The following is a 17447-nucleotide window of genomic DNA, read 5'->3' as shown; positions in this document are numbered from 1 at the left end:
TCTGAGGACTTCAGTGAAGAAACCTACCTGTATATGCTCACTTACAGTAAAGGATCTCATAGTCGCCAGAATTAGACATAATGTACTTCCCGTCTTTGGACCAATCCAAGTGAGTTATGAAGCTGGAGTGACCCTAATGGGAGAGAGGAACAGATGTAGTGTCACACAATGCCCCATGACCCAACTGTGAACTAAGGATGTGTCCTTCTAAATTTTCTTTCGTCAATGAATCCCATAAAAAGACAAATCAACTAGAGTCTGACCGATATGGATTTCTGGGGACCGATACCGATACTAATATTAGAGAATTAAAATCTTCTGATACTAATATATCAACCAATATACATATATATATATATATATATATATATATATATATATTTGAAAAAAATTCGTCTGTGTCTCCTACTAGAGTTGTAAGATCGGCCCGGTTTGTTTCTTAAAGCTTTAGAGTCAGATTCAGTGTCAGATATTTTGTACTTCTGATTACAAGATAACCCATATCAATGGATAATTACCTAATGTGAAGGTTTGATTATTTCTAAGGGTTTTCTTCTTATATGCTTCATAAAGTCTGGATTAGCATGATTTGCATGCACATGGTCTTGTTGAGATATGAAGATTGCTGAAATAACCATAGAAATGGCCAAAACAGATCTATCATTAACTAGATGTCATGATTAAGATGTATCATGTTGTTAGGCACTCAGTTCTCGTGTTTTTGTTTTCTCTCTCTATCTCTCCAGCCACCTGTCGGTGTCAAATGTAGCCAGCAGAGAGGCAGTTCTCATTGGGGAGGACATGCAGCAGCTTGGGTGTTGTGTCGGGTTCAGGTGTCAGATTTGAGAGTATCACATAAAGGTACGGGCCAGGTTCAGTCTTACATCTTCAAAAGCGCCTCACAATACATTTGTGAAGAAAGTGGGACTATAATGGAGACTTTGATTATTGGTTTGGCTCTATAAATAAATAATAAATATATGATTTTCATATAAATGAATAATAAATATACAGAATATCAGCAGACCTTTACTTTTGTTGGTATTCTTTACAGTGTTTATGAAGAAGAACTCATTAGCAGTGACAGTCACCCCATGGGTGAGAAGGCAGAGCACAAAACAGACTTACAGGAAGTCAGAGTGAGTCATAAGAAAACACGAGGAACACATTTTTAGAGATTGATCATTTGGCATTTAACTCACATTACATTTCCCGAAGCGGATGTAGCGCCGGCCGCTCTCTGTCACATTGTAGATGTAAATGAAGTTGTCATGAGACCCAACAGCTAAAAAGCTTCCATCTGCAGACACAAGAGGCAATTCACATAGATAAAATGGGTTTCCACAATGTTTTTCCAGGATCTAGGTTTTTGTAATTTAATGCAAAATAGTGCACTGAAATTTAGTTTAGGCTGAAATTTTGGCTCTTGTGAAAACCAGCCATTATTCCTAATCTGTTTTAATGGCAAAAAGCCATAAGCCAAAAGCATAACTTGTTTTTTATCATAAATAATCATTTATCTGATTATTAATTCATAAATAAATAGGCAAAAACACAAATAAATTAATTAAAGAAAATTGAAATAAAGAAAACTTCATTGAATATTTCAAATTACAAAAACAATACAAAACTGCCCAAATGAGTCAACTTATTAAACAGCAAACAGGCAGAAAAGACAGCTAGGAAATAGAAATTGGACATGGGAAAGGACTACCTGATTAAAATGTGTGATCTTAATTCAAATAAAATGTTATTCTTTTTAAATTTCATTTACAAATAGATTTTTCAATTCAATGTTTCAATTCAATTATATATTGAATGGCTGTTTATGTTGTCTCCTCATCTTTTATTACATCTTTACAACCAACTGTCAACAATTCTGAAATAAAAACCATCTGTGTGGTTAGTGCACTCGCCACTGACCCCAAAATCCCCATCCCCTGAATCCATTCATATATAATCATAATTGAAATATAAAAAAATAGATACATTCACACTAATTTGACAAAAAAAATACATTAAATTACTGTCAAATTACCACTTGTTTGCAGACTTATCAGGGTGTAGTAGCACTATCTCAATGTGTTTTGTGTGAAGAAGAAAACACAGGATGGTTATCAAAAACAAATGGCACGCTGACATCACATACCAAAGTCCTCATACCTGCTGTTAAACCCAGCTGTAATTTCTACAGTTTTATGATATAGAGTAGTTAGATAATAGAGAGCAGGCAGTGAACTCTGACCTGGGGAGTATCTCATGACAGACAGCTGCTCGTTCCCATCAGTGGATTCAGAGACCACCTCTCTAGTCAGCAGGTCAAGGACCAACCACCTGTAGGAAGAGTTGATTATAACAGACGACAACAGGCAGCCAGTCTTTTGCAGCAAGGTTTAGTGAAGCTCATTTTTTCACCTTCTTTGAGTCACGTCTGTAAACTTTATTCTTTCCCCTCTGCCCGTACACTCTGTATATTATTATACATATATGTCAGCAGTTTAGTTTACATAATCCTGCAGATACAGGGTTCTCTCATGCTGAACATAACAAACTGAATCAATATTCATTGTCTGATATAACTTTTTTCAGCCCATAGACTGCTTTAAGTCTGATATTGCACGGTCGTCCTCTAACTAGAAGGTTGGAGGTTCGATCCCATCTGCATGCCAAATTGTCTCTGGGCAAGACACTGAACTCCAAATTGCCCTTCCTAGAAAAATAAGTGCTGACCATAGATGTATGAATGGATGTGAATGGGTGAATGCCAAAATAAACTGTACTGTACTGTTTTGGGTGGCCATCAAGACTAGAAAAACGCTATATAAAGACAGACCATTTAAATACAGACCATTTACGTTACCTTCCTGTGTTGAGGCCGACTGACACCACCGATCCATTAGGGCAGAAGTCAGCACACAGTCCATATTCCTGTCAAGAACAAGCAGGGGTATTCAGAACAGAACTGGCAATGATGAGTATCAAGTATAGTTTATAAACACTATTAATATACTGAAAAAAATCCTAACTGCGAATAAAGTTGTTGCATTAAGGAAAATGGTTCTCCTACCTCCAGGCTGATGCACCAGTCCAGCTTATATTCCTCTGTGTTCCACAAACACACCTGCCTGTCGTGACCACAGGTAAGGAAGATGCTCTGGGAGGGGTGTGTGGCCAGTCCCCACATCTCATCTACATGACCCTGAGACACACACCCACATACAAAGTGACACAACATAAATAGTGTTCATCTTTTTCAGTAAAATAATGAGTGCCTTAGATGCGCTGGATCTTAGGTGAGATCAGGTAAAGATTTAATTCTACGGTGTGAGTGTGATGCTTTGCAGGATGTGTTTTTGCAGAGATGCAGAAACGTATGCAGTTTCTTAGTTTTCGTTTCCTTCTATTCTTCTAACAGTTTCCTGGAAAAGGGAAATTGGATCAACAGAGAAGTGCAGGGCAATTGTAAAAAATATTTTCGTGAAAAACCTTTCAAAAATATAAGCGAAGACATGATCTTACATATGAAATCAGTGGAATCAACAATATAAATTATAAGCCGTAAAAGAAAATACAATAGACAATAGTCATTTAATCCATTCTTTAACCTTTAACCAAACATTGTGTTTTTAAAATTGACACAGAAATTTGACCCTGATTTGTGTGTGACACTGAAGAGAATAATGAGCACACAGTCTCTCTAATGTGGCTTATTTAAATGGCAATGTTGTACATTGAAGATTTGTGAATAACAAGGCATTAGTGTTTTAAACCACACAATAGCAACACTCTGGTTCCAGCTTTGCTGCTCCTCACATTCCATGCTGTGTTGATGAATTTATGTATAAACGTATGTTCAATTAACTGATGTACAAAATAATGTGAAATGGGCTTTAACTAAGAATACACTAATGTTTTAAATACTTATGAATTTCCATCGTATTCTATTCCTATCTGTATTTTTTTCATTCGTCTAAGTCGTTATTAGTTTGAAATAAAGCTAAATCAAAGTCAGGAGTAGCTGACTTCTCAGCTAGATAACCAACACTATTCCTGCTTATGAAAATGTAGCCTAATTATTGAAGTATTTCTCAATAGAAACATTATTTTGTTTGGCCGCACTCTTCACAGACTCATCAGCTGTTCGCCTGTCGAATTTCTGAAGTGTGTGTTTGCACTTGTTCTTACCACCATACAATACATTAAGTGTCTGACAGCTTCAGTCCAAAATACTCTAATCCTAAAATAGCAAGCAGGCATCCAAAAGCTTGACAGTGCTAATACAGAACCACATTATGAGCGCACCTGCACAATGGCCACAAATCCGTCCGAGAAGGTGCCTCTGAGGATGGCGTTTCGTGTAGTACCAACTAACAGCTCCTCCCCATCCACATCAGCGAGGGTGCGGACTGCCCCGAAGTTTTCTGGAATCTGAGAAAATTATTAATATTAATCCAATAGCATTGCGTTTTATTTGAGTGTAAATTCACTTTCTAAAGTCAGACCTGTCACCAGCCTCACACACACACAAAGACACACAAACACACACATACAGTTGTGGTTCACCTCACACTCTCTCTCAGGTGCCAGATCAGCACTCCAGCGGATGATCTTGCGGTCTTTCCCTCCTCCACTGAGCAGACCGCCGCCCTGCAGCATGCACAGGGTGAACACGCTGCCTTCATGGGCTCTGGTTTGACGCATTATCTGCAGGGTCTCTGTGGGAAATGAGAAACAGACAAAGCTGTTTCATCAGTGAGTAAATAAAAAAAGCTTGAAGAAGTGAATTTGAAAGTTTAAGTATGGACCTTGAACCAAGAAAAGACTAAGTAGAAAAACAAATTTAACAAGCAAGCAGGATTGTGGTCATCTCATAGATAAAGATGGAAAAAAATCAAATAAAAAACTGAGAATACAGCAGTGCCTCAAGAAAACTGGTTCCAGAATCCTGGGCCTGAGACTGTGGTGACATTTCACTTATCAGCTAGAAAATGAACTAAGGATAAAGCCAAGACAACAGCGGATCGTCTTCAGGAAAATGTTCTGACTGTACTTGAGGTGCCAATCCAACATGAAAAAAAAAATTGTTGGTAAACCAGAAGATGCCAGTCACTTTGCATCCAATCTGATTGAGCCTGAGAGAATCTGACAGGAAGAATGTGATAAACTGCACAACATTCCAGATAAGCAAAGCTTGTGGAGACTTACCCAGAAGACTGAAAGCTGAAACTGCTCCCAAAGGAGTTTCAATGCTCATTCACTCCCTGTCTCAGTATCAATACTCCTGACTGGTAATTGAGCTACTACCTGTGTGCTGGACATCATTCATACCAACATTCTCCAAGCTGTATGTCCCACCATTGTGCCAGCAGTCACAAGTGATAATAATTGTTTCTGACAGAGTTTAATCAAGAAGCTTTCACTCGACCTTGCTCAAGTTGAAAACTACTAATCATTCTCAGTCTCTATTCTTTTGTAAGGCTATCAAGAGAGTGGTTTTCAAACAGGTCTCGGAAATGGAAGGCCCTCCTTGATCCAAACTAGTTGGGCTTTAAGAGCTGCCACTGCACTGAAGTGGCTCTCTTGTCTGTGATTGAAACCCAAAGGGCTGCTAGAACCGCAGCTTATCCTTTAGTTTTTATCTTCTTGGACCAATATGCAGCCTTCGATACAATGAATCACCACATCCTGCTATGCGATCTCTCCTATATGGACATCTCAGCAAAGCTCAGCAAAGCACGTTCTGGGTTTGAATCCTATCTTAATGGGCATTTTTTCAATTTTTTATGGTGTGGACACACAACAGTGCGACACCATGGCTCTGTGCCGGGACCCCTTCTTTTTGCAATATACGCCACTTCCTGGGGTCCAGTTTTCTGCTCACATAGATTCTCATATCACTGCAACTTCAATATTACCCAACTATACCAATCCCTATTGGATATAAATATTAACTCTTATGAAACATCTACATGGATGAGGGAACACCATCTTTAACTAAACCTCTAAGATTAAATTTAGAGATTCCAATCAATCAACCCAGTTTCTGGGTGTCTGGGAACACTATTAGGCCGTAGTTTTAGAAATGCTCCTCAGTTGTAAGTTGATTTAGATAGGTGTCTGCCAAACTACTGAATGAATAGCCTGAATGTAATTGACAGATTTAATTTGATAATATTTGATTTTATTTGCAAACATTTGTAAAACATGCATTCACTATAGATTATTTAGTTCAGTTAAACAACAATGTTACACACAACTAAATCTACCACGACAGAAAGTGTGTTTGAATAATTTCTGATAACAGCTGCATATAGATAGAACATTAAAACCAGTACCTGATTAACATGTATGCATTGCTTATATTGAAAGAGCTCATTCTGAATCAGTAAAGCAAGTTTCGTTTGCAAGGCTTCATGTTTTGAATAATTGAAATACACATGTAACTGCCTCAACATTTAATCCTGTTACGGGTTTAACCAGGGCTCTAACATCAGCTCCTCAACTTTCAGCTTCAAAGCTGAGCTTAACATCTAGTTTTGAAGTGAAATAATTACAGCACTGACCTTTGGCTCCTTTACCCAGAGTTTTGATATCTGCAGCTGATTTCCCCCATGTCAGGATGTTGCCTTCAGAGTCTCCAGTCAGAACATCTCCAGTCAGACTGAACACAAAGCACTGGATGAACTTGGGCTTCTTGTATTTCTGAAACAGAAAAAACAGACTATTGTTCATAACCATTTCAACGTGCAATATATGTTTCTTAAAGTTGGTACTATAATATGAACATTTCTGTCAAACATTTTGTTTGAAATGAATTGGCTTTATTCTTCTTATACTATGAATATAAACAATTAATTTCTGTGACAGTACTCATTTACTGTATAGGCTAAATATATATTTTGTATATTACGTAGATGCAAACTAGATATTAAAGTGGACCTTTACAGCTCAGAACTGTTACAGTTTTTTGGGGGATTTAGGAATGTAAATTTCTGCTTCAGATTTGTGTGCTGGATTACTAAGACCTCTTAGTTGTTCAAATCAGTCCAGTTAAGAGTTAGAATCGATATTTGAGCTCACCTCCATGATTTTTTGGACAGAGGGAGGGATACGAAACACATCCTCTATTTTCATTTACAGTCGTTGGTCCTTGCTCATGCAATGACAATGTGGGAACTGAGGTGACACAAATATTGTCAGGATACAGAGGTCAAATAAACTTACTCCAAAGATTCCTTGTTTCTTGGTGAACTGGCCAGCGTTGAGAGTCCAGAAGTAGACGTGGGATTTACCACAGGTGATGATACTGGTGCTGTCGCTTGGGTTAAACTCCACAGCAAACACAGCCTCGTTGGTACTCTGAGGACACACACAGGAAATCAGGAAAACTTTGAACAAATACGAAAAAGCTGCAGTAAATGTACGACAGGAAGCAACAACTGTCCATTTGTACATTTATCTGTAAGGTGAAAATCTGGAAAAAGTCTGTTGTCGCCCTGAAATTGATCCTGTGGTTCAGTCTAATAGGCTGATATTATTAGTCTGATAACGTGGATGAAATGCTAACATAACAATAAGAGAGATTACTGGTTATTCTTTTTGAGTATTCTTTTTTATTATTTATATTATATATTTCAAAATATATATTTGTATGTACAAGACAGTTTGTGCAACTGATTACAAGTTTAAAACGTGTTGATGTTTTGAAAATGGACAAACTGTTGAGCTCATTAATAAAATTAAAGACAGAAACTACATCTTTTTAAATAAACAATGCATCTACCAAATGTGTCTAAAAAACAAACAGCTGACAGACAGTCAGAGAGTAGCTTGTGAACATACTGGAGCACTTGGAAGCTTAAGAGACAGATATTTTTCTCAGGAGTTAGTGGAAACAAAAGTTTTCTGGGCCCAAATATCAGTTCATGCAGCCCTTATTTAAATAAAAAAAAAGTTTTTAAATAAATTTGAACAGAACTGTGAAGGTGTGTGTGTGTGTTTTGCTTTAGATGTTTTCTGTGGTGTACATGACAGCCCCACAGGCAGGTCTACAATGTTCATGTACACAGTATGTGCAGAACGAATAGAATCATAATTTTCACACAAAAAGCTCCATTCATGGCCGTGCTGTAAAGTGGCATATGGACTCCCCTGCTGCCGTGGAGAGGGGGTTGGGGGTATAATTATCTTGTTCCTGCTGGATGAACTTGTGTGTTTATACAGTCAGTGTTGGCCTGTCCAGCTCCGAGCTGCCTCCCTATGTGAACCACGCACAGGGGAGTGGATGCTGCCTTACACAAAACACAAGTTCCTGTCCAAGCCCATTCAATTCTTGACTTGAGATGATTTACAACAGTGGTTCTTAACCTTATTGGAGGTACTGAACCCTGCAAGCTTCATCAGTGCATTCACCGAACCCTTCGTAATTGGAACAATAAAATATGATTTCTTCAAAACATAGGTATATCATTTGTTAGTGCACAAAATGAATCATGCATCAGTTGCACACAAAATCAATGTGTTCAAAGAACAAAACCAACCATAAAAACCAACAAAAACATGACTCAATGACTATTTACTGCAAATCAATGTGACTTTTGCTGTTGCCTTTCAGATACAAGTTCGGGAATGCGCGGCTTCACCTTGGCAAGTGCCACTTTCATATCATTTTCGCAACAAAGTCTGTTCCTTTTCTTAATTTTATTGTCTACTATCGAAAAGGATTGCTCGCACAAATACGTTGTAACAAACAGTGTGAGTATCTCAAGGGCAATAAGGTATGGTACGATTTGGTGACACCAAATCGTTGAGAGCGTTGTTGTTCTGAAGAGTTGCTGTTGAAGCTGGCTCTGCTGAATAACGTACAATCACAACAGCCACAAGTCGACTACTGAGCGCACCAAGCAGCACAGATATCAAAGATAAGCAATGTGGCGTGATCAGCTGCAACCAGCTTTATCACTGCGGAGTGTGACGTCACGAATAATACGAGTAGCCTGAATTTATTTTGTGTAACACATTTTTACTAAGCAACAAAATGTTTGCAATCTGACACGGCGAAGAAAAATTGTGTGTTACCAAATTGTGGGCAGCCAATTTTTTGACGGCCGACAAAAACGGCCAGATATTGCTAGTGTGAACCGGGCTATACTGTGTGTGTTTTGACCCCTGCCGAACCCCTGAGAGTGACTCACCGAACCCCTGGGGTTCGATCGAACCCAGGTTAAGAACCACTGATTTACAAGATCAAACGGCCTCCTATTTATTCCTCCTGCTGCATTAGAGAACACAGACTACACTCACACACTACACACACACATACACATACACACCCACACATTTATATATGCACGCAGGCAGACAAATTCCCTGTATAAAATATTTACACTGTTGCTATGACAGCCGTGCTGAAATTGCTCTCAGGGAAGTTGAGGCATTTTGGGATAAAAGCCCATGAAAGCTTAAGAGAGACCCCCCCACACCCCCACCCAAGTCAAATTTCTCCAAACAGACCCTCTTTATAAAAGGCATCCATACATTAAACATGCACCAGCATGGGCATTGATTCACATACTTTGTCTTTAGGGGTTTATTTCTGCATGGATTCTCAAACCCTGTAGCGTCTCATCATTTCATAAACACCACCTGATGTAAAACAGGCTAAAACGCAACAGACCTCTAAGGATGCTGGGTCAGATCAGAGGTTTGACACAGAAATTGTGTTTATTATCTTAGTTATTTCTTTAAAAACAAGTGCTCTAAAGATTTCATTGGATTACAACTTGGGGCCTGATTAGATACCCTGTATTAATTTACATTGGCCTATTTGCAGCAGTAAAACTACCCACAGATGGAGTGTACATACAAATATGGCAACACGGCATGAGAGAACATGATATCGTCTGGAATATTTTGACCATAAAATGTGTATGTCATGTCTGCATGTTTAGATTTGACTGTAATGAGTCAAAGAAGGAGCATGAATCTGCACTCAGGATAGTAATAAATGCCACCATGAGCAGTGTGTCACATCTACTACTACTGCTGGATCGGCTGAGCATGTCTGCAATTCTGCCAATAGCAGTTGTTTTTCCTCATGTCTCTCCCACTGAGCATCCCTAATTCTCCTGCAACCCCCCAGGTGCAGTTTAAAGGTTCCGAGTGTAGAATTTAGTGGGATATATGTGGCAGTGAGGTTGCACAATCCAACCAACTGAATATCTTTCCCATCGCCCTCCCTTTCCAAGCATGTAGAAGGATTGCTTAATTCTGGGCTACTATAGAAACATGGTGGTACCATGATGACCTGATCCCCATGAAGATAACAAAGGGCTCCCTCTAAAGTATTTTGTATTCTCGGCTGATTGTACACAAATAAAAACGTTTTGATTATTATGTTCCAGTTTTGAATAAAGCAAGTGGTGAGAAGTTTACATTTCTTCATGACTGAACCCATCAGGCTAGTGTTGGTTCTTTTCTTTACCTTGACCTCTGCGTACTTGGTGCCCTTGTTGCAGTCCCATACTGACAGCATGTGCTCATTAGAGTCATCGATCACACACAGGAAGGCTCCAGAGTCCTGGTAACAACATCACAGAACACACGAGGACCAGTCAGAGAACATTCCACAGCACTGACTCAATCAGCACATCGGCAGAGTCATGTCATATTCATCTTTCTCCTACTTTCACTTTCTCTTTCTAAAACAAGCATTTATTATTTCCAATAGATGAGACTTTATAATTTCTATTGGTATGAAGCAAGTTTAAAAACCGTCTCAATGACTTAAAGGAAAACAAAGGTCGTGGATTTTTTTGTGTGTGAAACAACTGAGACATATTTCAAATAAAGGCTTGCTCCTCACTGCAGTTGGGTTAAACAATTTGTCAGTAAGTATTCGAGATTCTATAGAACTAGCGCAGTCCCTTTTCTAAACCTGCCTGTTTGAAATCGGCTGTTCACTTGGCTACGTAGCTCCTCCAGAATTATTCCTAGTCAATAACCACCATTTTATTGTTTGTGTGCTGGACATTGTAGGCAGAGCTATTTAGCCTACGGTGAAGAGTGAAGAGTGAAATTACATAACTTTGCGATCATACTTTGTGTTCATTTGCTTTATTAGTTTGAATGATTTGATGCTACTTGTCATCTATTGTATTAAAAGGTCTATTTAAAGATCTTTTAAACATCCAACTCAATCTTCTGAGCCAAGTTCAAAACTTGTCAAAGTAAAAACTCTGTAATTCAGCTGGATATGAAGCATTGCAGCACATGTGCATTTACTTTTAATATAAATTGCCAAACAGGAAGTGATTCTACAAATGCCGTGACGGAGAGCACATCTGTGTCTGTGTCTCAGTCAAATATGGGGAAAATTATTAAATTATCAACTAACCACTGCTAAAGTTTATGTGAAGATGTAGAGGACACATGTTCAGCTCAGATGAGTGAAGGCTCACTGCCCCACCCCCAATGAATACTCCAGAACTCCGGTTGCATGTCTTGTCAATTCTTATTAACAGTGTGTCCAAATTGCACCAATCAGCCAAGTGAGAAGTTGATAAGTTGAACAGTTTGTGAGACAGACAGACAGAATGATGTTTGTGGAAGGTAGATTTTATACATGTACTCACGGCAAAAGAAAATGCAACTGATCCCACTCCCTTCTGAAAGGTTCCCAGGCCGATCTGCTGCAGTGTGACCAGGGAAGTGGAGTCCCAGATATGGACACAGGGCTGCAGGGGCTAAAATACATGCACAAACTTTATATCTGTACAATGGTTAGAGTTTCAAAGCGAACTGTTCACACAATAAGTTCATTAATACACAAATAAATTGAATAGCATTTTCAAAGTTTCCAGGGGCCTTGCAATTGATTGCAGTAGTCACCTTGCCGTCTTTGTCCACCCCTGCTGATTGGCCAGATGCCACTCGCACTTTGTCAGGATGAAGGGTAAGACTGCAGGAAAAGGAAAAATAATTCAACTCGATAACAACAACGGGTTCTTTAGGTACCAACAATGTTTACATTTACTGGTGATCAACACAATCTTCAGTCCCAAGTTCACAACTTTTCCGAATAAAAGCTCTGTAGTTACGCTCAGTATAATAACAGCAACAAAATGAATGTTGTGCATTTACTTTGAAGTCAAATTCACTTCACTTCCAACAGGAAGTGTGGATAGACATTTGTGGAATTTGTAGATAGATTGTCTATTTGCAACATGTCTTTATGGGATTGTATCCATCATGGCTAAATGAAGGAAGTGTTCTTACACATATTTTGCATAGATATATTAACAGTGAATGGAAGGCTCATACTTTTTATAACCTCTTTCTAAAACAAAAGAAAGAATGCCAACACAACATCTGACAGATTATCACCCTATTATTATACATGCGTAAGCAAAGAGTTACCCGTTTACACATAGCAACATAAGCTCTTTCCAATTCTTGTTTTTGTAAACCTGATGAATGTATATGAAATATCTACTCCTCTTTAAGCTCAGTTTTTGTCTCCATCAACTCCACTGCATATAAGGCCTCATGTGTTATACTCTGTGGACACTCACACAGACAGCTGTACAGACCATGGATGCATAGTTGTTCTTATATGTATATATGTGTGGAGTCCATCAGGACAAGGGCATGTGTAGTAGTGGTACAGACACCTTCTGATTACGACATTTATACCTCTAGAACTCTAGCACACCCTCATATACTAGTGGATGTACAAAGTATAACAGTAGTTTAACTGAGTCTGTGTGATCCTGGTACTAGGCAGGTAGATGAAGGGGCTTTATCAAAGCTTTTCACAGCTAAAAAACTGTAAAGTAAAAGTGAGGGGACATGTAGAGACATAGTAATTTAACTCATTGTGTTAAAAGCGTTTGCAGCTTTAATTTTAAAGCCCTTGTTGTCAGAGCTTGTTTGAACACTGTGATAGATATTAGCAGGTTTCCTCCCTGATAATACTCGGTTAAGCCAACTCTATCCCTGCCGAGTCACACAGCAGCACAAAGACTGTGACAAAAAAAGGGGAGATAACATGAGTTGGCAACTATAGAAATTAAACATATTTACATAAAAATAAATAAAATCACTGGAACAATCAACACAAATGATGAGTATGACACAGGAAAATGTCACATCCCTTCTGATCCATCAGGGACAAGAGAACGGCCTCAGTGTCAGTGAGCCAAGCAGAAATCATACAAAGGAACACATTGTATCCTGCCTGATTGTCGTGTCAGTTCAAAATGTAGAATAAAGTCAGTGCTTAAAGCTCAAGAGACAGTTCTTGCTTTCAGATCTAATGTGCTGGGACACTCAAGCACAGAAATAAAAACAGTGTCACTGCCTAAATAACTATAGACTATAATGTGGGAACAGTTCAACCCTCATTTCCTCCAAGACATCCATTATTTCAGGAATGTAATGTTCTTGGACTTTGTATATGAATTTGTGAAAAATTATAAATCAATTATTTTACACAACCCTGACAATCAGTCTGTCACATTCTGTTCAGCCCTGCTCCTTTATTTGTCCAAAATGATTATATAAAATATGAATATGACTATATGGACATAAGTTTACAAAAATGCTTTATCAGTTTAAAAAATCATATAATTAGATTGACGTCGTCCAACTCAAACAAAGTAAGTCTCATTATTTGCTCAGGTTGCTCATATTCATGGCTTTATGTTGTTTTATTATTAGGAGACGGGCATGAGTTCAGACCGATCAGTGTGAGTTGTTGAGAAAACATCACTGAATCCTGATATACACCACTGGAGACTTACTGTGGTATTTGGCATCACAGTGCATAAAGACTTAAGCATGGTTTTAATGTGCTACAAATTATTATAGTAGAAGGGTTATATTCAGATACCTTGTCTTCAGGCTGATGGCATTTATGGTACATGTCTTAAATAGACAAGGTTACAGACAAGTTAATGCCATCAACTGTATGTCAGTGGTACATTTTTTTATAGAAGGGTTTATCCCTAACTCTTGCTTTACATCTGAAAGTATGCATCATGTTGGTGACACATTCTTAGCCTTTTATCCAAAAGAATCATAGTAATGGACTTTCTCTTATCTTTATCTTTTAGTTTTACATTCAGCCAGGCTCTGCTCAAAATATAAAATATTAACACCTACCAACAGCTCTAAATCTCATAGATTATCTAACGGTTCACAAACAAATGTAAATTTGTAGAATATCATGGGGTAACCTTTTCTTAAACCCAATATTTCTGTGCAACAGTTCGAGCTGTAGTGCCCACTGTGAGCAGTCAGTCTACCTCTTCTCATCTCATTCTCAGATAATAAGTTTCACTTTATGTGGTCTATGGATGCAGATGATACACATACTCTCGTACTGACCAGCGGACGCAGTCTGTGTGTTTGCGATAGTGCCGCTGTGTTCGGTTGTTGATGTGGTAAAGCACAATGACACAGGCGATGAAGTACACTGCCTCGCCTGTAGGGAGAAAGTACAGGTTGGCCCGACAGTCACGTCCCCGGTAACCATAGCTGACAGGACAGAGTCAAGGACGCACTCATGTTAATCACTCCATTTCATTCAGTAAAGCAACCATCTGCAACGATGCAGACTGTGTAATTCAAACACATTAAATGTTATATAAAGGTGGATGCATTAATGATGTTATTTTACATTTCTGATCAGTCCCTTTCAAAATATGGCACCCACAACTTAATAAATCTGTGGTTGACTCTGCTCTCGTAGACTGTTATTGTCCTGGGACACATTGTGTGGCTTGAACCCAGGAGATGAGCACACAATGTAACATAACATAACCCTCACACATAGACACTAGATGCCAAACACTGCTGTGGCTTTTTTGAAAGGATACACCCAGTCAAGCTCCAGTCTCTCCGAGGGCGGCTCCATCTTCAGGTCCTCATAGTTCTGGATGTTAGATGGGATGTACATGGTTATCGGCCGGCCTCGGATGAACATTTTAATAGACTGTCCTAAGAGACAAACACAGGAGAGGAGGATTAACGTAGCAGTAAACACACGAACTTTATTTTCTCTTTTTGGGTTTATACCTTCTATCTATTCACTCATTTTCAGTCCTTTTATTTTATTTTTTTTGTTGCAGAGAGTTTCCTTTTAGATACAGGACTTAATCTCTATATTCTCTATTTATGGACTATCATACATTCCCTGTTGTTAGGATTTGCTCCATTAAGTTTGGTAACAAAGCTAACTCAACATTTTCACATCCTTTAATTATTGCCTTTGTAAACATTATATCAGGAGAGGGAAATCTCTGGCTTCTGGGCCACATAGTCCACAAGACAGTTTGATGCACCCTCTGAAACAATAAAATAAGTAGAAACTCAATCATACAAAAAATCTTAATAGGAAAAAGAATAAAACAAGTAGCCTAACATGTTCCTGCCGTCAAGTCCCAGTCAGCCTGAAGGAAACACACATTAAACGTCAGCCTGCTCCGTTCCTTCCCTGCATAAAAATAGTTTCGGATGCACAGTGATATAATTGTGGGTCTACCTTGGCTGTAGGTTCCTCTTCTGGACCCGAGGGATCCTGTGTGAGATTGAGAGCCAATGTTAGCCAGACAAATAAACACAGACATACTTTGAGCTTTAAATCACAGCAGAGTCCAGCTGGCTTAGATAGCCAGCTGGGGGGGAATTAAATGGCGGGTCCAGTGCAATGACACCTTGAGGAGAGATTTACCAAGACAGGATCCTCATTTAAACAACAGTTGGGAGACAGTGAAGGAGAGGGAAGAAATAAGAAAAACTAATTCCTGCTTTGACTCTTAGTTGTATATAATAAAAAGGAGAATAACTACACCGGTGACCCTATGACAGTATGACACAAGTCCCGAGATGGGGAGTACTAGAAAAAGCTTCCAGGGGTGAAAATAAAAAGCTAGGATTTTACTGCATTTACAAACAAATCTTTCTGATTTCTGAAAGGTTTTGAGAAAGAAATGCTGGACACCAGTTACATTTGTATGCCTCCACACAGATGATAGCTAGTGGCCAGAGGCATTATGTTTTCAGGTTGTTTGTGATTTTGTTTTGTAACCCAATCCTCTCTTGTGAACACGTTCTCTCAAAAAAGCCTTGAGGGAATTTTGGTAGACACGTAAGTTGGTCTAAAAGATAAAATGATCGGATCTTGGTTGTCCAAGGTCAAGGTCAAAGGTCAAGGTGACCTTGTGATATTTCGGGAATACCCACAGGGAATTTAATTAGCAACACAAGCTATTATCAAGCACAGCACTTACTTGGTCTTAAGGATGACCTGATTAGAATAAAAGGTTGAAGTTGCAATGAACTCACAGAACCCTTTTTTCCTCCAGAACATGTTATCTTAAGAACTCCTCCAGAGTATCATCTCACATTGGCACCAAAGTTCCCTCGAACTCACTCATTAACTGATTAGATTTGGATGGTACAAGGTCACTGTGACTTTATATGATTCTTGGAGAAGGAAAAAAAAATGTAAACCGAAACTGCATTTGTTGGTGGAGGCATGCAAACCACAGGGCAGGAATTCAGACTTCTACTCATATCACTGACATAATACCTGAGCTTACCAGAAACCATAACAACACTTTTTCTGTTCTATGATCTGAAGAAAAGTAAAACCCTTTTTCATTCACTCCATAGCTCTCAAATTTAAACGAAATTATGCTGAAATTTGCATTTTCATCCCTACACCTTTCTTTGGACACATTGGCAGAAAAAACATATCTGCCTCTTTCCATGGCAGCAGATGACTAACAACTTAGAGACCAAATTGCGAGAATATGAAGTGTTAACCTCAGTTGTGCACTGTGAACTAGAGAACATCTTAATGTAGAGCCTATGAATGATGATGCAAACCCTTTTCCTTTTTTCAAAAACTTACCACCAACTATCTATGAATTCCGTCTGTTAATAATGTTCGATATAATGGACGACCCATTACAAATCTTTGTATTCTACCTTGAGAGTTAGGAGTTAGGGGGTCATAGTTGTAATTATATTAATAATAACAAATAATTAAAACTATTACTATAAATGAAAGAACATCATTAAGCTGCAATATCCGTTGATATTTCAACACATATTCAAGTGAGAATGGCATCAAAAGCAACAAATAAATTCTAGTCAGACACTAGGCAGCCTGTGCAAACAACTGAAAATTACAAATACACACTCAGTTGTAAGTTTATGAGGAACACCTCTGCAATAAATAGTCTACGTTGTTTATTATAATATTCAGTTTTGAGTAAAGTTCTAGAGGTGTGATCTTACTGGAGGATGTGTGGTCCGGTTGAGCTGCATTAGATTAAAAAGAGAGATGTTTCTCTTATTTGGCCTACCGTCATTGAAAGATAGGGACAGACAAAGTAACAGCAACACCTGGACACCACAGTGGGTGTCTACAGATTTTA

The 17447-nt window shown here is 38.6% G+C and overlaps 1 protein-coding gene across 1 annotated transcript in view; it reads right to left on the bottom strand.

Annotated features, from left to right (window-relative positions):
• Nucleotides 1-17447, bottom strand: part of eml3 (EMAP like 3) — a 58642-nt gene that overhangs the window by 2959 nt on the left and 38236 nt on the right. Inside the window, exons 7-21 of the mRNA XM_061095630.1 lie at nt 15545-15580; nt 14880-15000; nt 14389-14538; nt 11890-11959; nt 11634-11744; nt 10484-10579; nt 7225-7359; nt 6564-6702; nt 4564-4715; nt 4303-4428; nt 3068-3199; nt 2861-2928; nt 2246-2334; nt 1203-1300; nt 46-133 (exon numbers count right to left, since the gene is read on the bottom strand). Coding sequence (XP_060951613.1) covers nt 46-133; nt 1203-1300; nt 2246-2334; nt 2861-2928; nt 3068-3199; nt 4303-4428; nt 4564-4715; nt 6564-6702; nt 7225-7359; nt 10484-10579; nt 11634-11744; nt 11890-11959; nt 14389-14538; nt 14880-15000; nt 15545-15580 — 1611 coding nt within the window. The remainder of the gene's footprint in view (nt 1-45; nt 134-1202; nt 1301-2245; nt 2335-2860; nt 2929-3067; nt 3200-4302; nt 4429-4563; nt 4716-6563; nt 6703-7224; nt 7360-10483; nt 10580-11633; nt 11745-11889; nt 11960-14388; nt 14539-14879; nt 15001-15544; nt 15581-17447) is intronic.

Source organism: Limanda limanda, chromosome 22, assembly GCF_963576545.1.
Source record: "Limanda limanda chromosome 22, fLimLim1.1, whole genome shotgun sequence".
Taxonomy (NCBI): domain Eukaryota; kingdom Metazoa; phylum Chordata; class Actinopteri; order Pleuronectiformes; family Pleuronectidae; genus Limanda; species Limanda limanda.
This window is presented reverse-complemented; position numbering and strand designations above follow the sequence as displayed.